Source organism: Sminthopsis crassicaudata, chromosome 2 (assembly GCF_048593235.1).
Source record: "Sminthopsis crassicaudata isolate SCR6 chromosome 2, ASM4859323v1, whole genome shotgun sequence".
NCBI lineage: Eukaryota > Metazoa > Chordata > Mammalia > Dasyuromorphia > Dasyuridae > Sminthopsis > Sminthopsis crassicaudata.
This window is the reverse complement of record NC_133618.1, coordinates 338,599,516-338,624,496: the sequence shown is the minus strand read 5'-3', so window position 1 is coordinate 338,624,496 and position 24,981 is coordinate 338,599,516. Positions and strand designations below refer to the sequence as shown.

At 33.9% G+C, this 24,981-nt stretch overlaps 1 protein-coding gene across 1 annotated transcript; it reads right to left on the bottom strand.

The window, feature by feature from the left end:
• Positions 1-5,072: 5,072 nt before the first annotated feature.
• On the bottom strand, positions 5,073-24,034 carry PTGDR (prostaglandin D2 receptor). The gene is made up of 2 exons (XM_074285125.1): positions 23,076-24,034; positions 5,073-6,702 (listed from the first exon to the last, which is right to left on the bottom strand). Exons 1-2 carry the CDS (start codon positions 23,913-23,915, stop codon positions 6,460-6,462), a joined length of 1,083 nt encoding a protein of 360 aa, XP_074141226.1. The 5' UTR covers positions 23,916-24,034; the 3' UTR covers positions 5,073-6,459.
• Between the last annotated feature and the right edge of the window lie 947 nt (positions 24,035-24,981).

Genomic DNA, 24,981 nt, shown 5'->3' with positions numbered 1-24,981 from the left:
TTTTTGCTTAAAAAAGATAAAAGGATTGACTTTTTGTGCTTTCTAGTGCAAACAAGTTTTTTTGGGGGGTTTGTCTGTTTTTTGAGAAGCAACTGTAGAATAGCGGGTAGAAAAATGATCTTAAGTATTAAAAACAATTGCAGGATCAACTTAGAATCATTCAATCCAAATTTTAATCCTTTCTCTTATACATATTAGTTGTGTAATGTTGGGAAAAATCACCTAACTTCTCAGTAGTGCAGGAAATTCTTTAAGAGTATATAACATGGGGGCAGCTAGGTGGCACAGTAGATAGAGCACCAGCCCTGAATTCAGGAGGACCCGAGTTCAAATCTGGTCTCAGACACTTAACACTTCCTAGCTGTGTGACCCTGGGCAAGTCACTTAACCCCAGCCTCAAGGAAAAAAAAAAAGAGTATATAACATGCAGAACAGGATAAAGAATTTTCTCCTTGGGAATTCTACATACAATCTCTGTGATTAAAAAGAAAAGAATCTACTCTTTTTGTGCCACCATTTCCAAATATATCTTTCCATCATTCCAAAAGGCCATTTTTAATTTTAATAAAATCTAACACCAAGAGAGAGATTTGCAACTTATAAAGACTAATAAATTCAAGGGTAAAGCATGGATGCTTCCACTATTATTTGACACAGGCAAAAAGTGTTAATATACATTACTGTACAAACTGTGGGGCTTATTCTCCTAATCATACTTTAACTAACCAGAACAAGACCTCTGTTCCCTTCTCAGGATTTTAAGGGTAACATCTTATTCAATTTTTTTAGATCTATACGTCTAGACCTATTTTCTCTCTTAGACTCTTGAATGGGGAGTGAAACTCTGTTCCCTTTTGTTCTCAGGCCTCCTGGGGAAGGCATATCCCCCCAGATAAGTTAAGTGTTGTCAAGCATGTAGGCCTGGGAATTTTGGCTTCCCTTTCAACCTGAAACCTGAGCCTAAAAGATTCCCTTTTAAAGGGTAGTTTCTGAACTCACTTCTTCAATTCTATTCAAATTCCAGTTCAAACTGAAATCCAGTCCACATGGGGAGCTGGCCTTGGCTTGTAGCTAAGGCTTCTATTATAAAAAGAGCCAACTTTAAACTCATTCCTTGCAGAGGACTTAATATGCTATCCTTGGTATAGCAGCAATCTCTGCCTGCTGGAATGATATTTTCTTTCAGTGTTACCCTCTCTTTATCCTCACCTGTTCCCCTAACAAGACTTTATACTTCTCTGTCTGGATTTCTCTACTAGAAACTTTATTTCTTTGCCAGGACTCCTCCACTACTTTACTCTCCTGTTGGGACCTTGCCACTAAGGAATTCAGCCTTTCTGTTCATGATAGCAAAGGCTGACTTCACAATGCCAATAATAAATTTCTTTTTATCAGTCTAGCTTTTCGGCTTCATAAATTCCTTTATGAAGGACCTCTGCACTGCCAGAAGGGAGTTCCCATAACTCCCTACCCTTCTCTGAATCTAAAGGGGATTTAGAGGAGCCAAAGCTCATTTGGTTCTCTGAACCTTATTATTTAACTCCCTGACTACCAGGAACCCTAATCTCATAATTTTAGTTTTCTGAATCTAATCTCATTACTCCAATTCCCCATGTAGTTGCCAAAGTGATTTTTTGAAAGATAAAATAAGCTCCTACTCAGTAAACTCTAGTGGTTTCTTGCTATTTTTAGGATAAAATGTAAAATCCTCTGTTTGCTATTTTAAATAGCCCACGCTGCATTCCTGGTATAAATCCTACTTGGTCATAGTGTATTATCCTGGGGAAGATTTTCTGCAATCTTTTTGCTAATATTTTATTTAAATTTTTTGCATCAATATTCATTAGGGAGATTGGTCTATAATTTTCTTTCTCTGTTTTCAACCTACCTGATTTAGGTATCAGTACCATGTCTGTATCATAAAAGGAATTTGGTAGGACTCCTTCAATCCCTATTTTTTCAAATAGTTTATATAGCATTGGAGTTAATTGTTCTTTAAATGTTTGGTAGAATTCACATGTAAATTCATCTGGTCCTGGGAATTTTTTCTTAGGGAGGTGGTTAATAGTTTGTTCTATTTCTTTTTCTAAAATGGGACTGATTAACCAATTTACTTCTTCCTCTGTTAATCTGGGCAAACTATAGTTTTGAAGGTATTCTTTTAAGTTATTGAATTTATTGGCATAAAGTTGGGCAAAGGAACTCTTAATTATCGCTCTAATTTCCTCTTCATTAGTGGTGAGTTCTCCCTTTTCATTTTTAAGACTAACAATTTGATTTTCCTTTTTCCTTTTTAAAATCAGATTTACTAAGAATTTATCTATTTTATTGCTTTTTTCATAAAACCAATTCTTAATTTTATTAATTCAATAGTTTTTTACTTTCAATTTTATTAATTTCTCCTTTTATTTTTAGAATTTCAAGTTTAGTGTTTAACTGGGGGGGGGTTAATTTGTTCCTTTTCCAGCTTTTTTAGTTGCAAGCCCAATTCATTGACCTTCTCTTTCTCTATTTTATGCAAGTAGGCCTCTAGAGATATAAAATTTGCCCTTATTACCACTTTGGCTGCATCCCACATATTTTGGTATGTTGTCTCATTATTGTCATTTTCTTGGGTGAAATTATTAATTATATGTATTATTTACAGTTTCACCCAATCATTCTTTAAGATGAGATTATTTAGTTTCCAATAAATTTTTAGTCTCTTTTCCCCTGTTTTTTTTATTGAATGTAATTTTCATTGCATCATGGTCTGAAAAGAATGCATTTACTATTTCTGTCTTTCTGCATTTGAATTTGAGGTTTTTATGTCCTAATATGTGGTCAATTTTTGTATAGGTTCCACGAACTTCTGAGAAGAAATTGTACTCCTTTCTGTCTCCATTTAGTTTTCTCCAAAGATCTATCATACCTAACTTTACTAGTATTCTATTTATGTCTTTGACTTCTTTCTTATTTATTTTGTGGTTTGATTTATCTAATTCTGAGAGTGCAAGGTTAAGCTCTCCCACTATTATAGTTTTGCTATCTATTTCTTCTTGCAGCTCTCTTAATTTCTCTTTTAAGAACTTGGTGCATATATGTTTAATATTGATATTGCTTCATTATCTATGCTATCCTTTAAATAACATATAGGCCCTTTCTTATCTCTTTTAATTAGATTAATTTTTGCTTTTGCTTGGTCTGAGATCAGGATAGCTTATCCCTGCTTTTTTGACTTCACCTGAAGCATAGTAGATTCTGCTCCAGTCTTTTACCTTTATCGCCCTGCTTCAAGTGTGTTTCCTGTAAACAACATATTGTAGGATTCTGGCTTTTAATCCAGTCTGTTATCTGTTTCTGCTTTATGAGGGAGTTTTACCCCATTTACATTTATGGTTAAAATTACTAATTTTGTATTTCTTGCCATCTTGTTAACTCCTGCTTATAATTTTCTCCTTTCCTTTCCCCTTCCCTCCATTCCCAGCATAAAACTTGTGAGTACCACTTGCTTTCACAGCCCTCCCTCCCCCACCTTAAAATTCCTCCCCTTTTCCTCACAATTTCTGTATTCTCTTCCACTTAGGTTACTCCTTCCCTTTTCATTTTTCCCCTTCCACTTTTCAATGAGGTGGGGAAAGTTTCTCTGTAAATCGAATATGTTTAACATTTTTTTCTTTAAGTCAATTCTAATGAGAGTCAGATATACACTGTGTTCATCTCCCTCCCTTCTTTCCCTCAGATATAATAGGTATCTTTTGCCTCTTAGTGAGATGTAGTACCCCCACTTTACCCTTTTTCTGGAACAATTTCCTTTCCACACCTAATTTATTTTTTATATTATAACTTTAAAAACAGAGTATACATATATTATTTAAGTATATTCATAACAGAAATATAGTTCCCAAGATTTCTTTTTACCTTTTTATGTTTCTCTTGAGTCCTATATTTGGAGATCAAACTTTTTGTTTAGTTCCAGTTTTTTCATCAGAAATAGATGAAATTCATCTATTTTCATTGAATGTCCATCTTCTTCCCTGGAAAAAAATGCTCATTTTGGCTTGATAAGTTATTCTTGGCTGCAAACCAAGTTCTTTAGCCTTTCAGAATATCAGATTCCAGACCCTTGATCCTTTAATGTGGATGCTGCTAGATCCTGAGTAATCTTTATTGTGGTACCTCTATATTTGAATTGTTTTTTTTCTAGATGCTTGTATATTTTTTCCTTGGTCTGGTAATTTTGGAATTTAACTATAATATTTCTTGGAGTTTTGATTTCGGGGTCTCTTTCAGTAGGTGATCGATGAATTCTTTCAATGGCTATTTTACCCTCTGTTTCTATAACATCTGAATAGTTGTCTTTGATGATTTCCTGGAAAATAGTATCTAGGCTCCTTTTTTTCCATCATAATTTTCAGGAAATCCAATTATTCTCAGATTATCTCTCCAGGTCTGTTGTTTTCCCAAGTAGGTGTTTAACATTTTTCTCCATTGTTTCGTTTTTTTTTTGTTTTTTGTTTTTTTTTTTGTTTTTTTTTTTTTGTTTTTCTTGACTGATTCTTGGTCTCCTCAAGTTATTCATTTCCATTTGTTCGATTCTAATTTTTAATGAATTATTTTCTTCATTCACTTTTTAAAATAACTTTTTGTAATTGTCCAATTGAGTTTTTAAGTGAGTTGTTTTGTTCTATGGAATTTTTTTCCATTTCACCAATTTTATTTTTTAGAAAGCTATTTTCTTTTTCTAGTTCACTAATTCTGTTTTCCTTGGAATATTTTACCTTTTCCAATTCACTAATTCTGTTTTTCAGGGCTTTGATTTCTTTATCCACTCTATCTTTGAATGAGTGGAATGACTTATCCCAACCCTCTTGCCAAACTTCCCTTTCCTTTCCCCATTTTTCTTTTAGCTCTTATGTAAGAACCTTTTTAATTTCTTCTATGAGAGCCTTGTATTGTGGGAACCAGACATATCCCCCTTTGGGGATTCATCTGGAGACAATTTATTTTTAGTCTCCTCAGGGTTTGAAGTCTGCTCTCTATCCATATAGAAGCTATCTATATTTAGAGAATGCTTTAGTTTTTAGCTCAGTTTGACAAAAAAAGAATCAAAGAAAACAAACAAAAAAAAGTAAATGCGATCTGCTTTTGGGTAGTGTGGTGTTACCAAGCTTCCTCTCTAGACTACGGGAGGTAGCAATGAAGCAGCAGTGGCTGCACTGCCTGCACAGTGGCCACTCTCCGAGACTCTGAGAGGGTGCTGCAGCAGTCACCTGGGTGTTGGGTGGGTGTGGTCAGGTCCCAAGAGACCCCAGTGTTTCTGGATTGAGATCTTTACCCCCTGTGTTCATAGTTTTTCTCCTGATCTACTGGCTTGCTGCCAGGGCAAAGAAGTTCACACTGAGTAAAGTTCTCCTGGCAAGTTTTTCACTGGCTGCAACTACACCCTGCCCCTTCCAGTCTGCTCAGTGTGAGCTGCCTTACATTCACTCACTGCCTGACTGCAGTCTGCGCAGTCTAACCGTCCCCATCCATGAGCAAAAACAGACCTTTCCTGGTGAAATTTGAAGATATCTTTTGTTGGTAATGTATTTGTAGGTTTTTTCTGTCAAGCATTAATTCCGAGGCCGTCTCATGAAAAAAAGTATTCAGAGGGTAAGAAGGAAGCTAGATAGAGGTGTGTATTCTCTCTGCCACGTTGGCCGAAAGTCCCAAAGACTTGTATTCTTATAAAAGTATTTAGTTCTCTATATATTTGAGAAATGAGGCCTTCATTAAGAAAACTTGCTATAACCTTTCTTCCACAAACATTATTAACAACTGTACATTTTTTTCCATTCTGTTCCTGCCCCCATTTATCCTACTTCCCTCTGCCTTTTACTCTGTTTATCCTCAAAATGTTTTGCTTCTTACTACCACCTCCTTCAATCCACACCCTCTGCTATAAATCTCCTCCCCTTCCCTAGTTCCTTTCCCTAATGACTGTTAGATAAATAATCTGTTGGTCAGTGATAATCAAGTTCCTGAGACAATAGTAAATAGACCCAGTCCTCTAACCTACCTGTAAGCCACAAAATTAGCAAATAAATAACATGAAGATCTAGTCTAACTTTGTCCTATAAATTTATCTTTTATCTCTAGGTTCTTTGAAATCCTTTTGGAATTTAGCCCACTTCAATTGGCATTACAATTATAATAAACTTTGCCCCTTCACTTAGAGATGAGTTCAAGCCTAAAAATTCTTTTGAGACACCTGCAATACCAATCTGCAACCCCAACCTCTTGGGGTCTCCTTCTGAACCTCAACAGTAGGAAATGGAAAGTGCACTAAACTGCTATATATTATAACTCCAAAGTGACATTTGCAATTAATATCCTCAAGCACCCCTGAAAATATAAAAATATGTGAGATATAGTTTAAGGACTTGATTTAGTGATGATTTAAAATAGCATTTTTACCATGTAAATATGCATATGATATCATTGGTTGGATTCAGCATCTTTTTTGCAAGAATTGTAGTTGCAACAATTTCCATTAATAAGAGGCCTTCTAAAAAGCTTGTGGAAAAAAAGACGAAATACTGATGTCCTGCAAATGATGAAAAACCAAGGATCCACAATTGAATTTACAGATAGAAATCTCAAGGCTCTGAGGTCTTCTCTTTCTTCCAGTGTAACATTTCTATTATTGCCAACTGTAAATGCTCCAAAATAGGCACGAATCTGTTTTGAAAAGAAAAAAAAAATCCATTATGACATCTAGAAACTATTTGGAATTGTTTACAAATTTATGTTTACATACATACATACTTAGGCAATATTACTTTTCTCTAGGAGTAAGCCTGTATGGCACATTAATAATTGCTGGGTTTTGTGGGTTTTTTTACTTTCATTCATATGGAATTGCAATAGAGAGGGATAATAGAATCACAGACTGAGATCTGTAAGAATGTTTAGAGTTCATTAGAGAAACTTCTTATTTTACTAAGAAGAAACTGAGGTCCAAAGTAGTTAAGGTCCCACAGCCAGAAAGTTTGAGGCAAGATTCATATTCAAGTCTTCTCTACTACAAGTTCATTTAGAGCTCTCTCCGTTACCCTATGCTGACTCTAGGAACAGGACAAAAGGCAGGTATTTTTGTTCTTACAGAATCAGATTTATTTAAATTAAATTAAATTCAACAAACATTTATTAAATGCCTACTACATGCAAAGGGCTGTTATAGAAATATAGGATTCTGAGGGCCTCCCACACTCTCTGGTGAATGAGATCTTAGGATTTCTGCCCCCCCCCCTCTACTCCTCCCCCCAACATTCACAGAGAGATATCCTGGAGTTTCTTCTTTCCTACACCCTTGTTTCCTGCAATCTGAGGTATTTCTCTGTACTTGCTACTTATGGCTTTGATGAAAAGCTTTGGTGAAGGGGAACTGCGAAGTCCAAGTTAGCTCCCTGTTAACCTCAGGATCAGCCAGAGTCAGGATCACCAAGTCCTTTGTCTTTAGGGGGAGGAATAAAGGAGATGGACAAAACAGCCACAAGCTCTCCACCTACTGACTTCCCTTCCCCTCGTTCTTCCCCAAAGTGACTCTGGCTTGTCTTATTCCACCCCTCTAATCCCTCCTACGATTTATCTGTACACACCAAAAGATGGAGCCAACATAGAATATTGAGAAGGGCCATTTTTCCAAGCATATGCTAATAGAGTATTGTCCAATAGGTAATTAGCCATAAGTGCTAGGTTGTCGGATTCCAATGCAAAAATGATTCCAATTTAGAGTTTCAGCCCTTTATAGGGAACATCCCTCCTACTGCAGGAGGTCATTCCACTACTGTGCATCTAGTTTTTCCTTTAATGAACAGCAAGTATACCAGTTCCTATCAATTATTCCTAATTCCTTAAAGTTCAAACTGTGGAGTTCCGGTTCCTTATCTTAAAACTTTGTAAGGAAGTCGCTAAAATACTCTTGATACTGGGATGGCTGCAAAACCTGGAAACACTCTGGGAAGATGGTGGTCACAAATTTCCAGGTTCTCCACAAACAGACAGAAAATCATGAAATTTCACTTCATGAACTTAATTATCACACACATTTATGTAAGGAACAGCAGATACTTGAGTCAGGGAAAACTGAAGTAGTTCTTGAGAACTGCCAGGCCTGCAGATGCCTACACTATGGCTACAGGGTAGGAGAAGCTAACACAGCTACTGTGAGTGTTGTGGCCCATGGAGCAAAAACATTTTGGGGATAATATGGCTACAACTTAGTGGAGGAAAAAGTTCCTCAGGTTGAGCTCCCAAACAGAATTCAGAAAAAAATAAGGAAGACCTAGAGCAACATTACCCACAACTTTGGATTAAAACTAAAAAAGATAATACAAAGCTACTAAAAATAAAATAGGACAAATTAAAGACAAAAATGAGTAAGTAAAAGAAAAATAACCTGACTATTGATAGCTACTTTGGTGTAAAAGAATATCAGGATTCATATTCAGAGGAAGATAGTAAGGTTAAAAAAAAATTCTTATTTTGAAAAGTAATTATCAACACCAACAAAATCCAATAGCAAAATAATTGTCAATAGTATAAAATATTTGGGAATCTATCTACCAAAGGAAAGTCAGGAATAATATGAGCAAAATTACAAAACACAAAAATAAAGATAGATTTAAATAATTGGAAAAACATTAAGTGCTCTTGGATAGGCCAAGCGAATATAATTAAAAATGACAATACTCCCTAAACAAATCTATTTATTTAGTGCTATACCAATCAGACTCCCAAGAAACTATTTTAATGACCTAGAAAAAATAACAACAAAATTCACATGGAAGAACAAAAGGTCAAGAATTTCAAGGGAATTAATGAAAAAAAAAATCAAATGAAGGTGGCCTAGCTGTACCTGATCTAAAACTATATTATAAAGCAGCAGTCACCAAAACTATTTGGTATTGGCTAAGAAATAAATTAGTTGATCAGTGGAATAGATTAGGTTCACAAGACAAAATAATCAATAACTATAGCAATCTAGTGTTTGATAAACCTAAAGATCCCAACTTTTGGGATAAGAATTCATTATTTGACAAAAACTGCTGGGAAAACTTGAAATTAGTATGGCAGAAATTAGGCATGGACGCATACTTAACATCACAGACCAAGCTATGATTTAGGCATAAAGAACGAGATCATAGATAAATTAGAGGAACATAGGATAGTTTACCTCTCAGACTTGTGGAGGAGGAAGGTATTTGTGACCAAAGGAGAACTAGAGATCATTATTGATCACAAAATAGAAAATTTTGATTACATCAAATTAAAAAGCTTTTATACAAACAAAACTAACACAAACAAGATTAGAAGGGAAGTAACAAACTGGGAAAAACATTTTTACAGTTAAAAGTTCTGAGAAAGGCCTCATTTCCAAAATATATAGAGAATTGACTCCAATTTATAAGAAATCAAGCCATTCTGCAATTGATAAATGGTCAAAGGATATGAACAGACAATTTTCAGATGATGAAATTGAAACTATTTCCACACATATGAAAGAATGTTCCAAATCACTATTGATCAGAGAAATGCAAATTAAGACAACTCTGAGATACCACTACACACCTGTCAGATTGGCTAAGATGACAGGAAAAAATAATGATGAATGTTGGAGGGGATGTGGGAAAACTGGATCATTGATGTATTGTTGGTGGAATTGTGAATGAATCCAACCATTCTGGAGAGCAATTGGGAATTATGCCCAAAAAGTTATCAAACTGTGCATACCCTTTGATCCAGCAGTGCTACTACTGGTCTTACATCCCAAAGAAATATTAAAGAAGGGACAGGAACCTGTATGTGTCAAAATGTTTGTGGCAGCCCTTTTTGTAGTGGCTAGAAACTGGAAAATGAATGGATGCCCATCAATTGGAGAATGGTTGGGTAAATTGTGGTATAGGAATGTTTTGTAATATTACTGTTTTGTAAGAAATGACCAGCAGGATGAATACAGAGAGGCTTGGAGAGACTTATATGAACTGATGCTAAGTGAAATGAGCAGAACCAGGAGATCATTATACACTTCAACAACAATACTGTATGAGGATTTATTCTGATGTTAGTGGATATCTTCAACAAAGAGATCTAATTTAGTTCCAATTGATCAATGATGAACAGAATCAGCTACACCCAGAGAAGGAACACTGGGAAAATGACTGTAAACTGTTTGCATTTTTGTTTTTCTTCCCAGGTTATTGTTACCTTCTGAATCCAATTTTTCCTGTGCAACAAGAAATTCGGTTCTGCACACATATATTGTATCTAGGATATACTGTAACATATCTAACATATATAAGACTGCCTGCCCTCTAGGGGAAGGGGTGGAGGGAAGGAAGGGAAAAATCGGAACAGAAGTAAGTGCAAGGGATAATGTTGTAAAAAATTACCCATGCATGTGTACTGTCAAAAAAAAGTTATAATTATAAAATAAAAAAATTTTTAAAAAACATAAATTTTTTCTTAAAAAAAGTAATGTCAAATAGTCACAAAGCCAAAAAGACATCTTGAAAGAATTTAGAAATGAATTCAAAAATCAAATAATGAGGGAAAATTAGGGGGAAAATAAAGGCAACCCTAAAAAAATTAAGAAAAAAGTTAACTTATTAGAAAAAAGCTCAAAGCAAACTTCTTGAAAACTAAACTAGACAAATTTAACCAAATGACATATGACATCAAAATATAATAACACTAGGAAAAAACAGTATTGACTCTGAAACATCTCAGTGGGAAAAAACAACTGATCTGTAAAACAGATCAAGAAACATTACAATAAATGTCAGAGTACCTGAAAATTATGATTAAAAAAAAAGTATCTTGATAACAATATTATTAGTAATTATTAAAGAAAATTGCCCTGAGACTCTAGAAAGAAGATAAAGTAGAAATAGAAAAAGTCTACTGATCACCACCTGAAAGAACTCCTATAAGAAAAAAATTACAGGAATTTATTTACAGTAAAACTTACAGAAATGTAATAGCCAAGTTTCAAAATTCTCAGGTTAAAGAGAAAATATTAAAAGCCACAGAGGGGCAGCTAGGTGGTGCAGTGGATAGAGCACCAGCCTTGAATTCAGGAGGACCCAAGTTCAAATCTGGTCTCAGGCACTTAACACTTCCTAGCTGTGTGACTCTGGGCAAGTCACTTAACACCAGCCTCAGGGGGAAAAAAAAAGCCACAGAAAGAAAAAACAATTTAAATACTGCAGAAAAAACAATCAAGATTTTACAAGACTTCATAGTCTCTACTAAAAAACTACAAATCTTGCAATATTATATTTCAAAGAGCAAAGAAGCTGGGGTTACATCCAAGAATAATTTACACAACAAGCTGAATATAATACTGAATTTTTAAAAAGTGACAATTGATGAAATGAAAGATTTTCAGATATTTGTAATAAAAAAGGCCACTATTCAATGGAAATTTTGACATAAATGATCAAGAAGAAATATCAAGAAATCATAAAAGACTAATTGTAAGGCATTAATTAAGGGAAAACAGTTTACTTATGATATGCAAAAATGTTATTAATATTAGTAATTATTAACAATAGTATTATTTTATTCTTTTTTTGTTTTTATTTAGTATTAAAATTTTTCCCAGTTATAGGTAAAAACAAATTTAGCATTTGTTTTAAAACTTTGAGTTCCAAATTTCATCCCTTCCTACCTCCCCATATTGACCTCTCATTGAGAAGGCAAGCAATTCAAGATAGATTATATATGTGTGTCATCATGTAAAACATGTCACAAAAAGTTATATTGTGAAAGAAAACATAGACAAAAAAATTCAAGAAAAATTTAAAAACTATGCTTCACTCTGTATTCAGACACCATCAGTTTTTTCTCTGAGAATGGATACCATTTTTCATCATTAGTCCTTCAGAGTTCTCTTGGATCTTGTATTCATTTTTCCAAATTTTCCCTTCCCTCTCTCTATTCCCTCCCCTAGATGACAGGCAATCTCATACATTTTACATGTGTTACAGTATAACCTAGATACAATATATGTGTGTAAATCCAATTTTCTTGTTGCACATTAAATATTAGATTCCGAAGGTATAAGTAACCTGGGTAGATAGACAGTAGTGCTAACAATTTACATTCACTTCCCAGTGTTCCTTCTCTGGGTGGAAACCATCTATTTTGAAGAGGAAAAAAATATATCTATATATCTGAAGAAGTTTAGATATCTTCTGAACTTCTTGAGAGGTAGGATAACTTATGAATAGGTTGAGAGAGGAACTTTAAAAGCAGGGCATAGATTAAAATTAGGAGGGTGGGGTGAATAGAGATGGAATATGATTTTAATGGAGTAGGTAAAATAAGGAATTAGAGGGTAAGAGGAGAAGATAATTGAAGGTGAACAAAGAAGTTGAGAAGGAAAATGTAAAAAGAAGATGGAAATTCACATAGAGCAATTAAAACTTTAAATGTGAATGGAATGAATTCCATTTTCCATAAAATAGAAATAATTAGCAGAATAGGTTAAAAATCAGAATCTAACAATCTATTGTTTACAAGAAACACATTTTAAAATGAGATATATACCCAGATAAAATGGAGGATTAGAGTTGAATTTATGATACTTCAGCTGATACAAAAAAAGCACGGGTAGTAATTGTGATCTCAAGCAGAATTATGTCTAAGACAGATTTAATTAAAAGAGAAAAACAGAGTAATTACATTTTAACAAATGGTACCATAGACAATGAACCATCAATACTAAACCTATATGCACTACATACTATACTATCTAAAAGGAAAGTTAGATTAGAAGGATATGGATAGTCCTATTACAGTAGGGGACATTGATCTTCTTTTAAAACTTGATAAATCTATCCAAAAAGATAAATAAAAAAGAAATTAAGGAAATTAATAGATTTTTAAATATAGTAGGTATGATAGATATGTGGAGAGAACTGAGTGGAAATAGAAAAGAATGCACCTTTTTTTTTCAGCATTCTGTGAATTTTCATGGATTGATCATTTCTATTGACCATATATTAGTACATAAAAACTTTACAGTTAATATCAGAAAAACAAAAATATTAAGTGTCCTTTTTAGATGATAATGAAATAAAATTATATTCAATAAGAGACCCCAAAAATAGATTTTAAAAATTCATTGGAAATTAAACAACTTAATTTTAGACAATAAGTGGGCTAAAAAAGAAATCATAGAAATAATCTCTAATTTCATTAAAGAAAATGACAATATGGAGACATATTAAAATCTATGGGACACATCAAATGCAGTGTTTAAAGGAAATTTATATCTCTTACATCAATAAAATAGAAAAAGAAGAAAAACAAATTGTGTATATAATTTTTAAAAACTAAAAAAAGAACAAATTAAAAATCACTAGTTAAAACACTAAATTGGAAATCTTAAAAATTAGAGATGCGATTAATAAAATTGAGAGGGAAAAAAACCTGTTGAATTAGCAAATAAAACTAGGAATTGGTTTTATGAAAAAACAAATAAAATAGATAAACAATTAGTTAATTTATATTTTTTAAAGAAGAAAATCAAATCACTAGTATTAAAAATGAAAAAGGTGAATATACCTCTAAGGAAGATAAAATTAGAGCATTACAAAGAATTATTTTGCCCATTAATATGCCATTAAATTTAGCAACTCAAGTGAAGTAGAACACGTACAAAAATATAAACTGCCTATATTAGCAGAAGAGGATACAAAATCTAAATAGGCATATTTTAGAAATAGAAATTAAACAAGCTTCCCAAGAGAAAAGCACCAGGACCAGATGGATTAAGTGAATTCTATCAAATATTTAAAGATAATCTAATTCCAATATTAATAAATTATTTGGAATAATAAAGAAAGGATCCTATCAAATTCCTTTAATTAAACAAATATGTTACTGCTACCTAAACCACTGAGAATAAAAACAGAAAAAGAAAATTAAAGATCAATTTCATTAATGAACGTGGATGCAAAAAATCCTAAATAAAATACTAGCTAAAAAATAGCAACAATACATTACAAAAAATTATTTATTATGATCAAATGGGATTTTTCCAAGTATGTAAGGATGGTTTAAGATAAAGAAAGCTACAACATAATTGATTATATAAATAATAAAAAACTTTTAAATTATGCTTATGTTAATAGGTGTATTTTTTGCATGTTTTTGATCAAATTCAATACTTATTTTTATTAAAAAATACTTGAAAGTATTGGTATAAATGGATTTTTTTCTCAAACTGATCCCCAAAAAACATTTATCTAAAATTATTAGCAAACATTATTTATAATAGAAATAAAGTATGATCAGGTGTGAAACAAGACTGCCCATTATCACCAATATCATTCAATATTTTATTGAAAATCCTAGCAACAGCAATAAAAGGAAAAGAGAGAATTTCTGTAATCAGAATAGGGAGTGAGATGATAAAAACTACTTCTAAAATCCCAAAGATGCTGCTAAAAAGTTAGTTAAAACAATAATTTTAACTAAGTAGTAGAATGTAAAATTAATTCACATAAGTCATTAGCATTCTTACATATCACAAACAAAACTTTGCAAGAAGAGATAAAAATATCCCATTTAAAATAACACTAGACAGTACAAAATATGGATGAACCAATGCAAACCCTGCTGCCCTACAAGCTATTCTCTATAACCGAATTGGTGATATCAGGTTTATACTAAACATAACATGACTAATACTCAACTGCAACTCCTGAGATATCCAACACATTATTCATAATAGATATAAATACACCTGCCAAAACAAATACAGGAGTTAAATAAACAAAATTATTTAAAACTTTCAATACAAATAAAATTAGATTTAAATAATTGGAGAAATACCAATTGTTCATGGGTAGGTAGGGCCAATATAATAAAAAATGACAATTTTATTCAAACTAATTTACATATATATGTACAATGGCATCTAATTAAAGTGCCAAAAATTTTACTAAATTAAAATTATTTCTTTTTATATTCTTGATTTTTTGTGAAAACAATTTTTTTTCAAATAGCACAATAATTAAGGCACAAAAGCAAGGCAACTTAAAAAGAAAAATAAATGGATGAAAGAATAATTTTCATGGCCTCCCACACACAAAATGCATGCAAGTCTCCTACACTGATTAGTGGAAAACTAACCAAATTCTGTGGAAACTCACATAGTCAATAGTGAAACTTGATTTTGAGCAGACTCCCAAATATTTTACATTATCTACAGTTATTTCAAATAGAATTTCTCTTTCTCTTACTGTCATAACAAAATTCTTGACCAAATGTCAAGAATATAGACAGAAATAATGAAAAAATATGACATAAGGAGTCTAGCAGTACCAGATCTTAAACTATATTATAAGGAAGTAATTATCTGGCAATTAGAAACAGGATTAGAAACAAATTAGAAACCAGATTAGAAACAGAAAGACAGACCAATGGAATAAAGTAGACATGCAATTTACAGCAGCAATTAAACAAAAAACCTTATATTTGACAAGTATAAAGAGTTGAGATTTAAAAATAAGAATTCATTATTTGTTTTAAAAAATTATGTTGAGAAAACTCGGAAAGTTTTATGCAGAAATTGGCCAATAGGTTATACTATTTACCAAGATAAGGTCAAAATAGATACATGACCTATATATAAAGTAATTTTTTTTTTTGCAAAAACATTAGAAGAATAAGGAATATATTATGTAAGTGAATAATTTATGAATTAACTACAGATAGGGAGCAAAACTAGTGTATAATAGATAATTGCAATTACATTAAATTAAAAATGTTTCATGCAAATAAAACAAATATAACAAAGATCAGAAAGAAAGAAGAAAATGGAGGGGAAATTTATGGATAAGTATATTAGATAATGGTCTCATATCTAATATATATATATATATATATATATGGAACTCTGTCAAACCTATAAGAAAACATCCCATTCCCCATCTTATAATGATATGAGCAGGTAATTTTCCAAAAAAAAGAAATCAAAGCAAATTATAGTCATGTGAAAAATAATGCTCCAAATCATTACTGATTAGAGAAATACAAATTAAAACAATGTTGAGATATCATTTTATACTTGCCAGATTGCTAAAATGATAGAAGGGGAAAGTGACAAATATTGGAGAAATTGTGGAAAAATTGGAACACCAGATCATGGTTGGTGAAATTGTGAAGTAATCCAAGCATTTTGAAGAGAAATCTGGAATTATTCCCAGAGAGTTATTAAACTAACAGCAGTACTTGCTCTGTTTCCAGAGATGATTAGGGGAAAAGAAAAAGAACTCTTATGTTCTAAAAAGTTTATAGCAACTCTCTTTGTAGTGGCAAAGAACTTGAAACTGCAAGGATGACTATCAGTTGGAGAATGGTTGAACAAGTGGTGGCATATAATTGTGATTGAATACTATTGTGCTAGAAGAAGAAATAATAAGCTCAATGATTTTAGAAAAATATAGAAATTCCTCCATGAAATAAAGAAGAGTGAAATGAGAAGAAATAAAGAAGAGTGAAATGAGAAGAACTAAAAGAACATTATATAGAATGACATAAGAGAATATTATATAAAGTAACAATAATATTGTTTAAAAAAAAACTTTGAACAAATAAATTATTTTGATTTTCTAAAATATCCAAATTAATTATAAAGAGAGACACTATCTACGTTCAGAGAATACAAACACACACACACACACACACACACACACACTCATACATAAACACAGAGAGAGATGTTATTATGGAAATACATCAAATTCAAGAGAACCAAGTAGATATAGAGAAAGAATGAGAAGCAGAAACCTACCAAGGAGAGAAGAGTAGCAAGCAAAATCAATTCCTGTTCCTGGACTGAGTATTAAAAAGAGGAAAAAAGAAATATAAAAGAATTACAATCTATGGAACAGCCCATCATTTGGTGAATAGTTGAACAAATTGTGATATATGCATAAATGTAATAAAATATTACTGCAATGTCAAGAAGAATGAAAAGATGATTGCCAAGAAGCCTGTGTATTATGAATTGACACAAGGTAAAATGAAAAGTGTTAGAAGAATAATTTATATAGGGACAGCAACATTGTAAAGAGAAACAACTTTTAAAGACTTAAGAAATCTAATAAATGCAATGACGAATTCTTTCTCCAGAGAACCTATTAAGAAGAATATTCCTAACTTCTTGAAAAAGAGATAAAGGGCAGAAAGAGATACACATTTCTGTACATGGTCACTATATGGCTTCTTTTATATTGGCTATGCTTTTTTGTTATGAGGTCTTATTTTTCTCAATTTTTAATTGTGGAGAATGGGATTGGGTTAAAAGTAATGATGTAAGAGTGATAATGATGCAATAAAACGAGGGGTCTCTTGAAACATCATTTTACACTCTTTGCAGATGATATGATGGTATACTTAGAAAACCCCAGAGATTCTAATAAAAAGTTATTAGAAATAATTCACAACTTTAGAAAAGTTGCTGGATACAAAATAAATCCAAATAAATTTTCGGCATTTTTATATATCACCAACAAAATGCAACAGCAAGAGATACAAAGAGAAATTCCATTCCAAACAAATGTTGAGAGTATAAAATATTTGGGAATCCATCTACCAAAGAAAAGTCAGGAATTATATGAGCAAAATTACAAAACACTTGCCACAAAAATAAAGTCAGATTTAAATAATTGGAAAGACATCCAGTGCTCGTGGATAGGCCGAGCGAATATAATAAAGATGTTTATACTTCCCAAACTAATCTATTTATTTAGTGCTATACCAATCAGACTCCCAAGAAACTATTTTAATGACCTAGAAAAAATAACAACAAAATTCATATGGAAGAATAAAAGGTAGAGAATTTCAAGGGAATTAATGAAAAAAAAGTCAGATGAAGGTGGTTTAGGTGTACCTGATCTAAAGCTATATTATATAGCAGCAGTCACCAAAACCATTTGGTACTGGCTAAGAAATAGACCAGTCAATCAGTGGAACAAATTAGGTACAAAGGACAAAAAAGAGTACATCTATAGCAATCTAATCTTTGACAAACCCAAAGATACCAACATTAGGGACAAAAATTCATTATTCGGAAGAAACTGTTGGGAAAACTGGAAATTAGTATGGCAGAAATTAGATATGGATCCACACTTAACACCATATACCAAGATAAGATCAAAATGGGTCCATGATTTAGGCATAAAGAATGAGATCATAAATAGATTAGAGGAACAGAGGATAGTCTACCTCTCAGACCTGTGGAGGAGGAAGGAATTTATGACCAGAGGAGAACTAGAGATCATTATTGATCACAAAATAGAAGATTTTGATTACATCAAACTAAAAAGTTTCTGTACAAACAATACTAATGCAAACAAAATTAGAAGGGAAGTAACAAATTGGGAAAATATTTTTACAGTTAAAGGTTCTGATAAAGGCCTCATTTCCAAAATATATAGAGAACTGACCCTAATCTATAAGAAATCAAACCATTCTCCAATTGATAAATGGTCAAAGGATATGAACAGACAATTCTCAGATGATGAAATTGAAACTATATCCACTCATATGAAAGAGTGTTCCAAATCACTATTGATCAGAGAAATGCAAATTAAGACAACTCTGAGATACCACTACACACCTGTCAGATTGGCTAAGATGACAGGAAAAAATAATGATGAATGTTGGAGGGGATGTGGGAAAACTGGGACACTGATGCATTGTTGGTGGAGTTGTGAAAGAATCTGGCCATTCTGGAGAGCAATTTGGAACTATGCCCAAAAAGTTATCGAACTGTGCATACCCTTTGATCCAGCAGTGCTACTATTGGGCTTATATCCCAAAGAATACTAAAGAGGGGAAAGGGGCCTGTGTGTGCCAAAATGTTTGTGGCAGCTCTTTTTGTAGTGGCTAGAAACTGGAAGATGAATGGATGTCCATCAATTGGAGAATGGTTGGGTAAATTATGGTATATGAAGGTTATGGAATATTATTGCTCTTTAAGAAATGACCAGCAGGATGAATTCAGAAAGGTTTGGAGAGACTTACATGAACTGATGCTGAGTGAAATGAGCAGAACCAGAAGATCACTATACACTTCAACAACAATACTGTATGAAGATATATTCTGATGGAAGTGGATATTTTCAACATAAAGAAGATCCAACTCACTTCCAGTTGATCAGTGATGGACAGAAACAACTACACCCAGAGAAGGAACACTGGGAAGTGAATGTAAACTGTTAGCACTACTGTCCATCTACCCAGGTTACTTATATCTTTGGAATCCAATACTTAATGTGCAACAAAAAATTGGATTTACACACATATATTGTATCTAGGTTATATTGTAACACATGTAAAATGTATGGGATTGCCTGTCATCTATGGGAGGGAATAGAGAGAGGGAAGGGAAAATTTGGAAAAATGAATACAAGGGATACTGTTATAAAAAATTATTCATGCATATATACTGTCAAAAAATTTATAATTATAAAGTTTAAAAAAAATAATTGTCTCTTAGGCAAGGCAGTGAGACCTAAAAAAACAAACAAACAAACAAAACCAAAAAAAACCTCATCATTTTAAAATTCATGTAAGAGCAAGAAGAAAGTTCAGGAGGAAGCACAGACAAATAAATAGGGCAGTTTTGAAAATGGCATGAGAAATTTATTATATGCTGCTTTTTTTTTTCTTTGAGCCAGAGGAATGAAATGGAAACACACTTTTTCATATACAACCTTTTTTATCTTTTTCTGTATATATGGAAATGATCATCTTTTTAGGGGAGGGGAGTTAAGTTTAAAATTTAAAAAGTAAATTTTCAAAAATTTTAAAAGTAAAGGAATATACTTCCTAATTATTGTTACCTAAGCTCCTTATAAAAAGATGTTTGAAACATCTCTGGGTAAAAGAAACCTACTAATACTATTTTTAAAACTCGGAAGTAGAATTTAGATTACAAAAATAACAAGAAAAATAACATATGTAAATACAAGGTAATTTTTGTAGCAAATATTAATAACTGAATTTTGAGCAAGATAATCAGTTCTAGAAAACATTGTTTTTATAAAATACTCTTTGCCTCTAAAAATTTTTTTTTAATTTCTAACTTCCCTATTGATTCAAGTTGCAGTAGGAAATTGTGTGAATTCGTAAATCTGTGAATTTTCTTATTATTATATACTTTAAAGACACTTAACTAAACATATTTGTTATAAAACTATCAAGTTTTCCCTACATTTAATGAATGGGGCCTAATAAATGGTTTTTATTGACTTAGAAATTCTTTCTTTTCTTTCTAGTCATCATTGTTAATCTTGTCTATTTTTTTCTTCAAAAGCAACTGTGAGAGATCTCATTTTCCCCTTAATTTAATATTTTTACTTGGTGATGAATCTTGAAAACTAAATTAAGAGAGCAAAGCGCTTTCTTCATTATAATATCCTAACTCGGGATTCAAATTTTCTAGTTCAGAACATTTTGCAAAATTCTGATCTTTGCATTTTGTATAAGACTAAATAAAGATTTAACTTTTACAGAGCACTAACCCTCTCCTCCAATTTTTAAAAGAATTCTGTTTCTACTGTAATGGATTTAATATAATTAGGATTTATTTATTGGCAGAGGAAGACATCTTAATATGATTTTCACAGATGCAAACCAATCTGAGGAAAAAAAGATCATACCACACTTGGTTTCTTAATTATCTTTGACAGTTTTCCCAAAGATTCCTCAGTGTGTACACAAATTAACCTTTTCATGCACCCCATCAGGCTTGGCAGCTTGGTTAACATATATTGTTTTCCTGAAGAAGATGTAGAACAGTTATCATATTTTGTTACAAAAATCATTCTTTAAGAGTGCTGGCCCTTCAACTGGCAAATATCTTTTCAAAGGTAAAGTAATTCAGGAGGAAAGCAGTTGTTTAGTGAATTGTTTGTTCTTGAAGACTACTACCATGAATAATATCAAGAAGATGATGTCATGACATGGAAGTGAATTGAATATGAATATGGATATGGATATGAAGAGCTGTGCAAGGTCACCAGCCTCATTTTCTCCTCCAGAACCACATGGGTCCAGTGACCAGATAAAAATCAGGATAACTGAAGATGGCCCTGGATACAATGGAAGGCTTTGGCCTTTTTAAGATAAGGTCTTTAACAGATCTCAGTTTGACTGAGGTATTTGACCATTCGGGATTAAAGCTAGGTAAGAAAAAATGAGGCAAAGAATGGCCTTTTTTTTAAAATTTATTTTTTTATTATTTTTTTTCCCTTTAAGGAAGGAAGGGAGGAAGGAAAAGATGGAGGAAGGGAAGGAGGGAAGAAAGGAAGAAGGAAAGGAAGGAGAGAGGGAAGAAAGGAGGGAGGAAGAAAGGAAAGGAGGGAGAGAGGGAGAAAGTGATGAGAGCGAAACCAGACATCCCAGTATGTAAAATCACCAACAAAACCTTACATCCTCTGGAGAAGAACTCCTTTCTTATACAAACTTAAAAGGACTTACAGTCTCTGGAGAACTCCTTTGTTGTACAAACTTCTCCATATCCTCTGGAAGCAGGAAAAGCCTTTTCAGATACAAACTTAAGTATTCTTAACTATCCTGTTCTGTATAAAGTTTTCGGATTATGTTTCTTTGCAATATTACTTCTCTCTTGAAGCTGATATTGCCCGTCAAGACATCTTGGCATTTTTTTTTAACCAATAAAGCCTTTCTTATCACAGCTTTGAGTAGGCGAATTCTTTCGCCACGGACCCGCCCATAGAACTTTGGAGACAGAGGAACTGCAGACCCATCTCTGCCCCATCCCACACCCTCATCAGAAGGAAGGAGGGAGGAAGGAAAGGAAAAAGGGAGAGAGAAAGGAAGAGAGGGATGGAGGAACAAAGGGAAGGAGGAAGGAAGGAGAGAGGGAGAAAGGAAGGAGGGGAGGGAGACCGGGAGAAGGAAAGAAGGGAGGGAGGGAGGAAAGAAGGAAGAGAGGGAGGAAAGGAGGAAGGAAATGAGGGAGGGAGGGAGGAAAGAAGGAAGGAAGGAAGGAATGGAGAAAAGGAAGGAGGGAGGGAGGAAGCAAGATCTGTTGCCTCAGTAGGACAGAGTTCAATGAATATAATCTAGGACTAAGACAGGAACAAAATATATAGCTTCTAAAAATATTTGAAATGCTATGTTTCAAATTTAGGTCTATTAAAAAATGTGAAAACATAGAATGAGTTCAAAAGTCAGCTCTAATATTTAATCCTGCATGTCACTTGCCTCTGTGAGTCTCAATTTGCTTCTTTGAAGAGTTGGACTAGAATTATCTCTTTTAAGGTTCTTTCCAGGTCTAAATCAGAACTCTATGTTGTACCAAAATGGTATAGTAAAAAGGAATTCAAAAGAGCTACTTTCAAGTCCTGCCTAATATTTATATTAACTCTGTGGGCCTCAGTTTCTTCATCTGTAAAATAAAGGAGTTATATTAGTTGACCTGTAAGTCCAGCTATGATCTATGATTCTATCATCTTTCTTTGCAGCTCACTAGGGAAAGCTTCAGATTTTTTCCTTCTCTTCTTTCTCTATTAATACCCTAAGGAAGAACAATCAGTTATACTGTTGACATTTCCTCATTTTTCAGCAGTTTATAAAATGGGAAGGCAAAGTTTGGTGCCTCAAAAAATATTTGAGAATGTCTTGGCCTATCAAAAAAGAATGAAATTTCTGCTCTTGGGTGTTCAAGGATGCATTCCAATGATGGATTGGAGGTGGGGATAGAGGCAAGGGGAAAGAGATTCTCTTGCTAGCTTCCTATCTCCTCCATATTTCCCCCCAACCCCTCAAAACTTCGAGTTATAAGTTGATTCTTTTCTCTGGAGAATCAGAGAAAAGATAAGAGACTGCTCTGGGAAATGCGATTTTCACCCACCACATCTTTTAAGGATAGATACTTCCAAACCTTTTCCCCATGCTCTAATGAATGCCCATACTGCTCTCTCTTCAGCCTTATTCCCCTCAGAGCAAAGGAACTGTGGCAGGACCTTATTCCTTGTCACCCTTGCCCAGAAGCTACTCACAATGAAGGGCAAAGAACAAACGGTAAAGAGCACTGTCATGATTGCCAGTAGCAAAAAGTGGTCCAATGCCTCAAGAGGCTGCAGGGCCTGAGTTGATTCCTCTCTTCCTTTGAATCCAGCTAAATCCTTAGACACAGAGCGAGGAAGCTGGGAGAGCCGCTGGTGCATTCCATAGAGATTCCACATGGTATTTAGGTTGCATAGTACCGTGGCCAAGACGAGCATCGCCATTAATGTAGCATACAGAATCGAATAGCCTACCTCTGACAAAGAGCGCTGCTCACTTGCCATCTGTATGAAACACCAAGTTCCTGGGCAGTACTGCACGTACTTTCCAAAGCCCACCAGCGGCAGGGAGCAGAAAAAGAGGCAAAATACTCCCATCGCAGGCGTCACTAGCGCCCCTCTGGGCAGAGTGACATGTCGTCGGTAGAAAAACGGATATCCTAGTGACAGCCAGTATTCCAGAGACATCACCAATAACTGAAGCATGGACGCGAGCCCGAAAAATGCCATAAAGAAAGCAAAAACTTGACACAGCACATTTCTGGAGCCTGGAACCAATTCTTTCAGGGTCCGGTTCTGCGTGTAGGTGGCCAAGACCATAGGGCTTAAGAGGCATTTGCCCAGAAGATCTGTAACAGCCAGACCCCACACCAGAATGTAAAAGACTGAGGGAGGAGAGCCCGGAGGGCAGGACCGTAACCCGGGCCTGGTCAACAATATCAGGGCCAGTACATTGCCCAGTAACCCAGCAGCAAAAAGCATCCCGCTGATCGCTGAGGAGCTCCCGCTCTCCACCCAGGTAAAATTGTCACAGCGGTAGAGTTGCGAAACCATACTGGAGCTTGCGGATAAAGTCCAGAATGGAAGAAGGAGAAAATTAGAATTGAGTGAATAAGAGCTACTAGGAATCAGGAATTCCGGGGAGCTCAGGAAGACAAAAACCTTAGCTTATCTCAGATTCGTCCCTTAGTGTGAGAGCAAAAGGTTATCTCTTCTGCATCTTCAGGGAAAGGACTGTTTCGGAAGTAAAACCGTGGGGGCGGGTCAGGGAGGTTCCCAGAACCTAGCGCCTACTCTTTAAAGTCTTTAAAGTAGTCTCACTCTGGAAAACTGGCAACCCGGAAATCCAACCTTTTGTAGAGTGAGAGAAAACGTGGAATTTGAGACTCTCTTTACTCAGCCTAACGATATTTAGGTACAAGATCACCAGAGACTGAGATCTGGCCTGAAACCCAAATTTTCAAAGATTCAGGAACTCAGCTTTTTCACCATACTATCCTCCCCTCCTCCCCCATAACCACTAGAAAAGAGAGAAAACAGAGGGACACTAGGTGTCAGGGAAGAAATTAAGAGAGTGAAATGACAGAGATAGAACTGGCAGGTGAAGATGGTAGTTCACAGATGAATATAAATTAAGTACTAGGAAAAATCCCCAGAGTGGGAACTCTAAGTACTGACTTAAACTTTCGTGAAAGATGAATGGCTGGGTCTCTATGTGTGATCTAACTGCCTGGGATAAAGGAAGAGGGAGTACAAACATCTAGAAAAAAAAATTATAGGATTTAGAATTGAAATGAAAGGTAGACAATTTTTTCCAGCTATCAGAATCCTTATCTTCCTTCAAAATTTATCTCAGATGACACATCCTCCACAAAACGGTCCCAGTTCTGAAGTTGTCTGTAATTTATTTCTCCTCAAATAATTATATATTTATCTATGTATTCTGACTCCTGCTCTCACTAGTAGAGCAGTTTACACTCAAAACACTACACTCAAAGAGCAGTTTATATTCAAATGCCTAGCCTAGTGTTTTGCACCTAATAAACATTAGTGGATTGAAGTAGTGAAATAGTGAAATGAAGTTTTTTTGGTTAACATTTATTGAACTATCTGAAAACAA

Excerpts from the sequence above, each read along its gene's own strand:
- PTGDR (XM_074285125.1), bottom strand. The coding sequence starts at position 23,915 with ATGGTTTCGCAACTCTACCGCTGTGACAATTTTACCTGGGTGGAGAGC. Across the intron at positions 6,703-23,075 it reads TTTGTTCTTTGCCCTTCATT|ATTCGTGCCTATTTTGGAGC; the intron begins GTGAGTAGCTTC and ends TTTTCAAAACAG.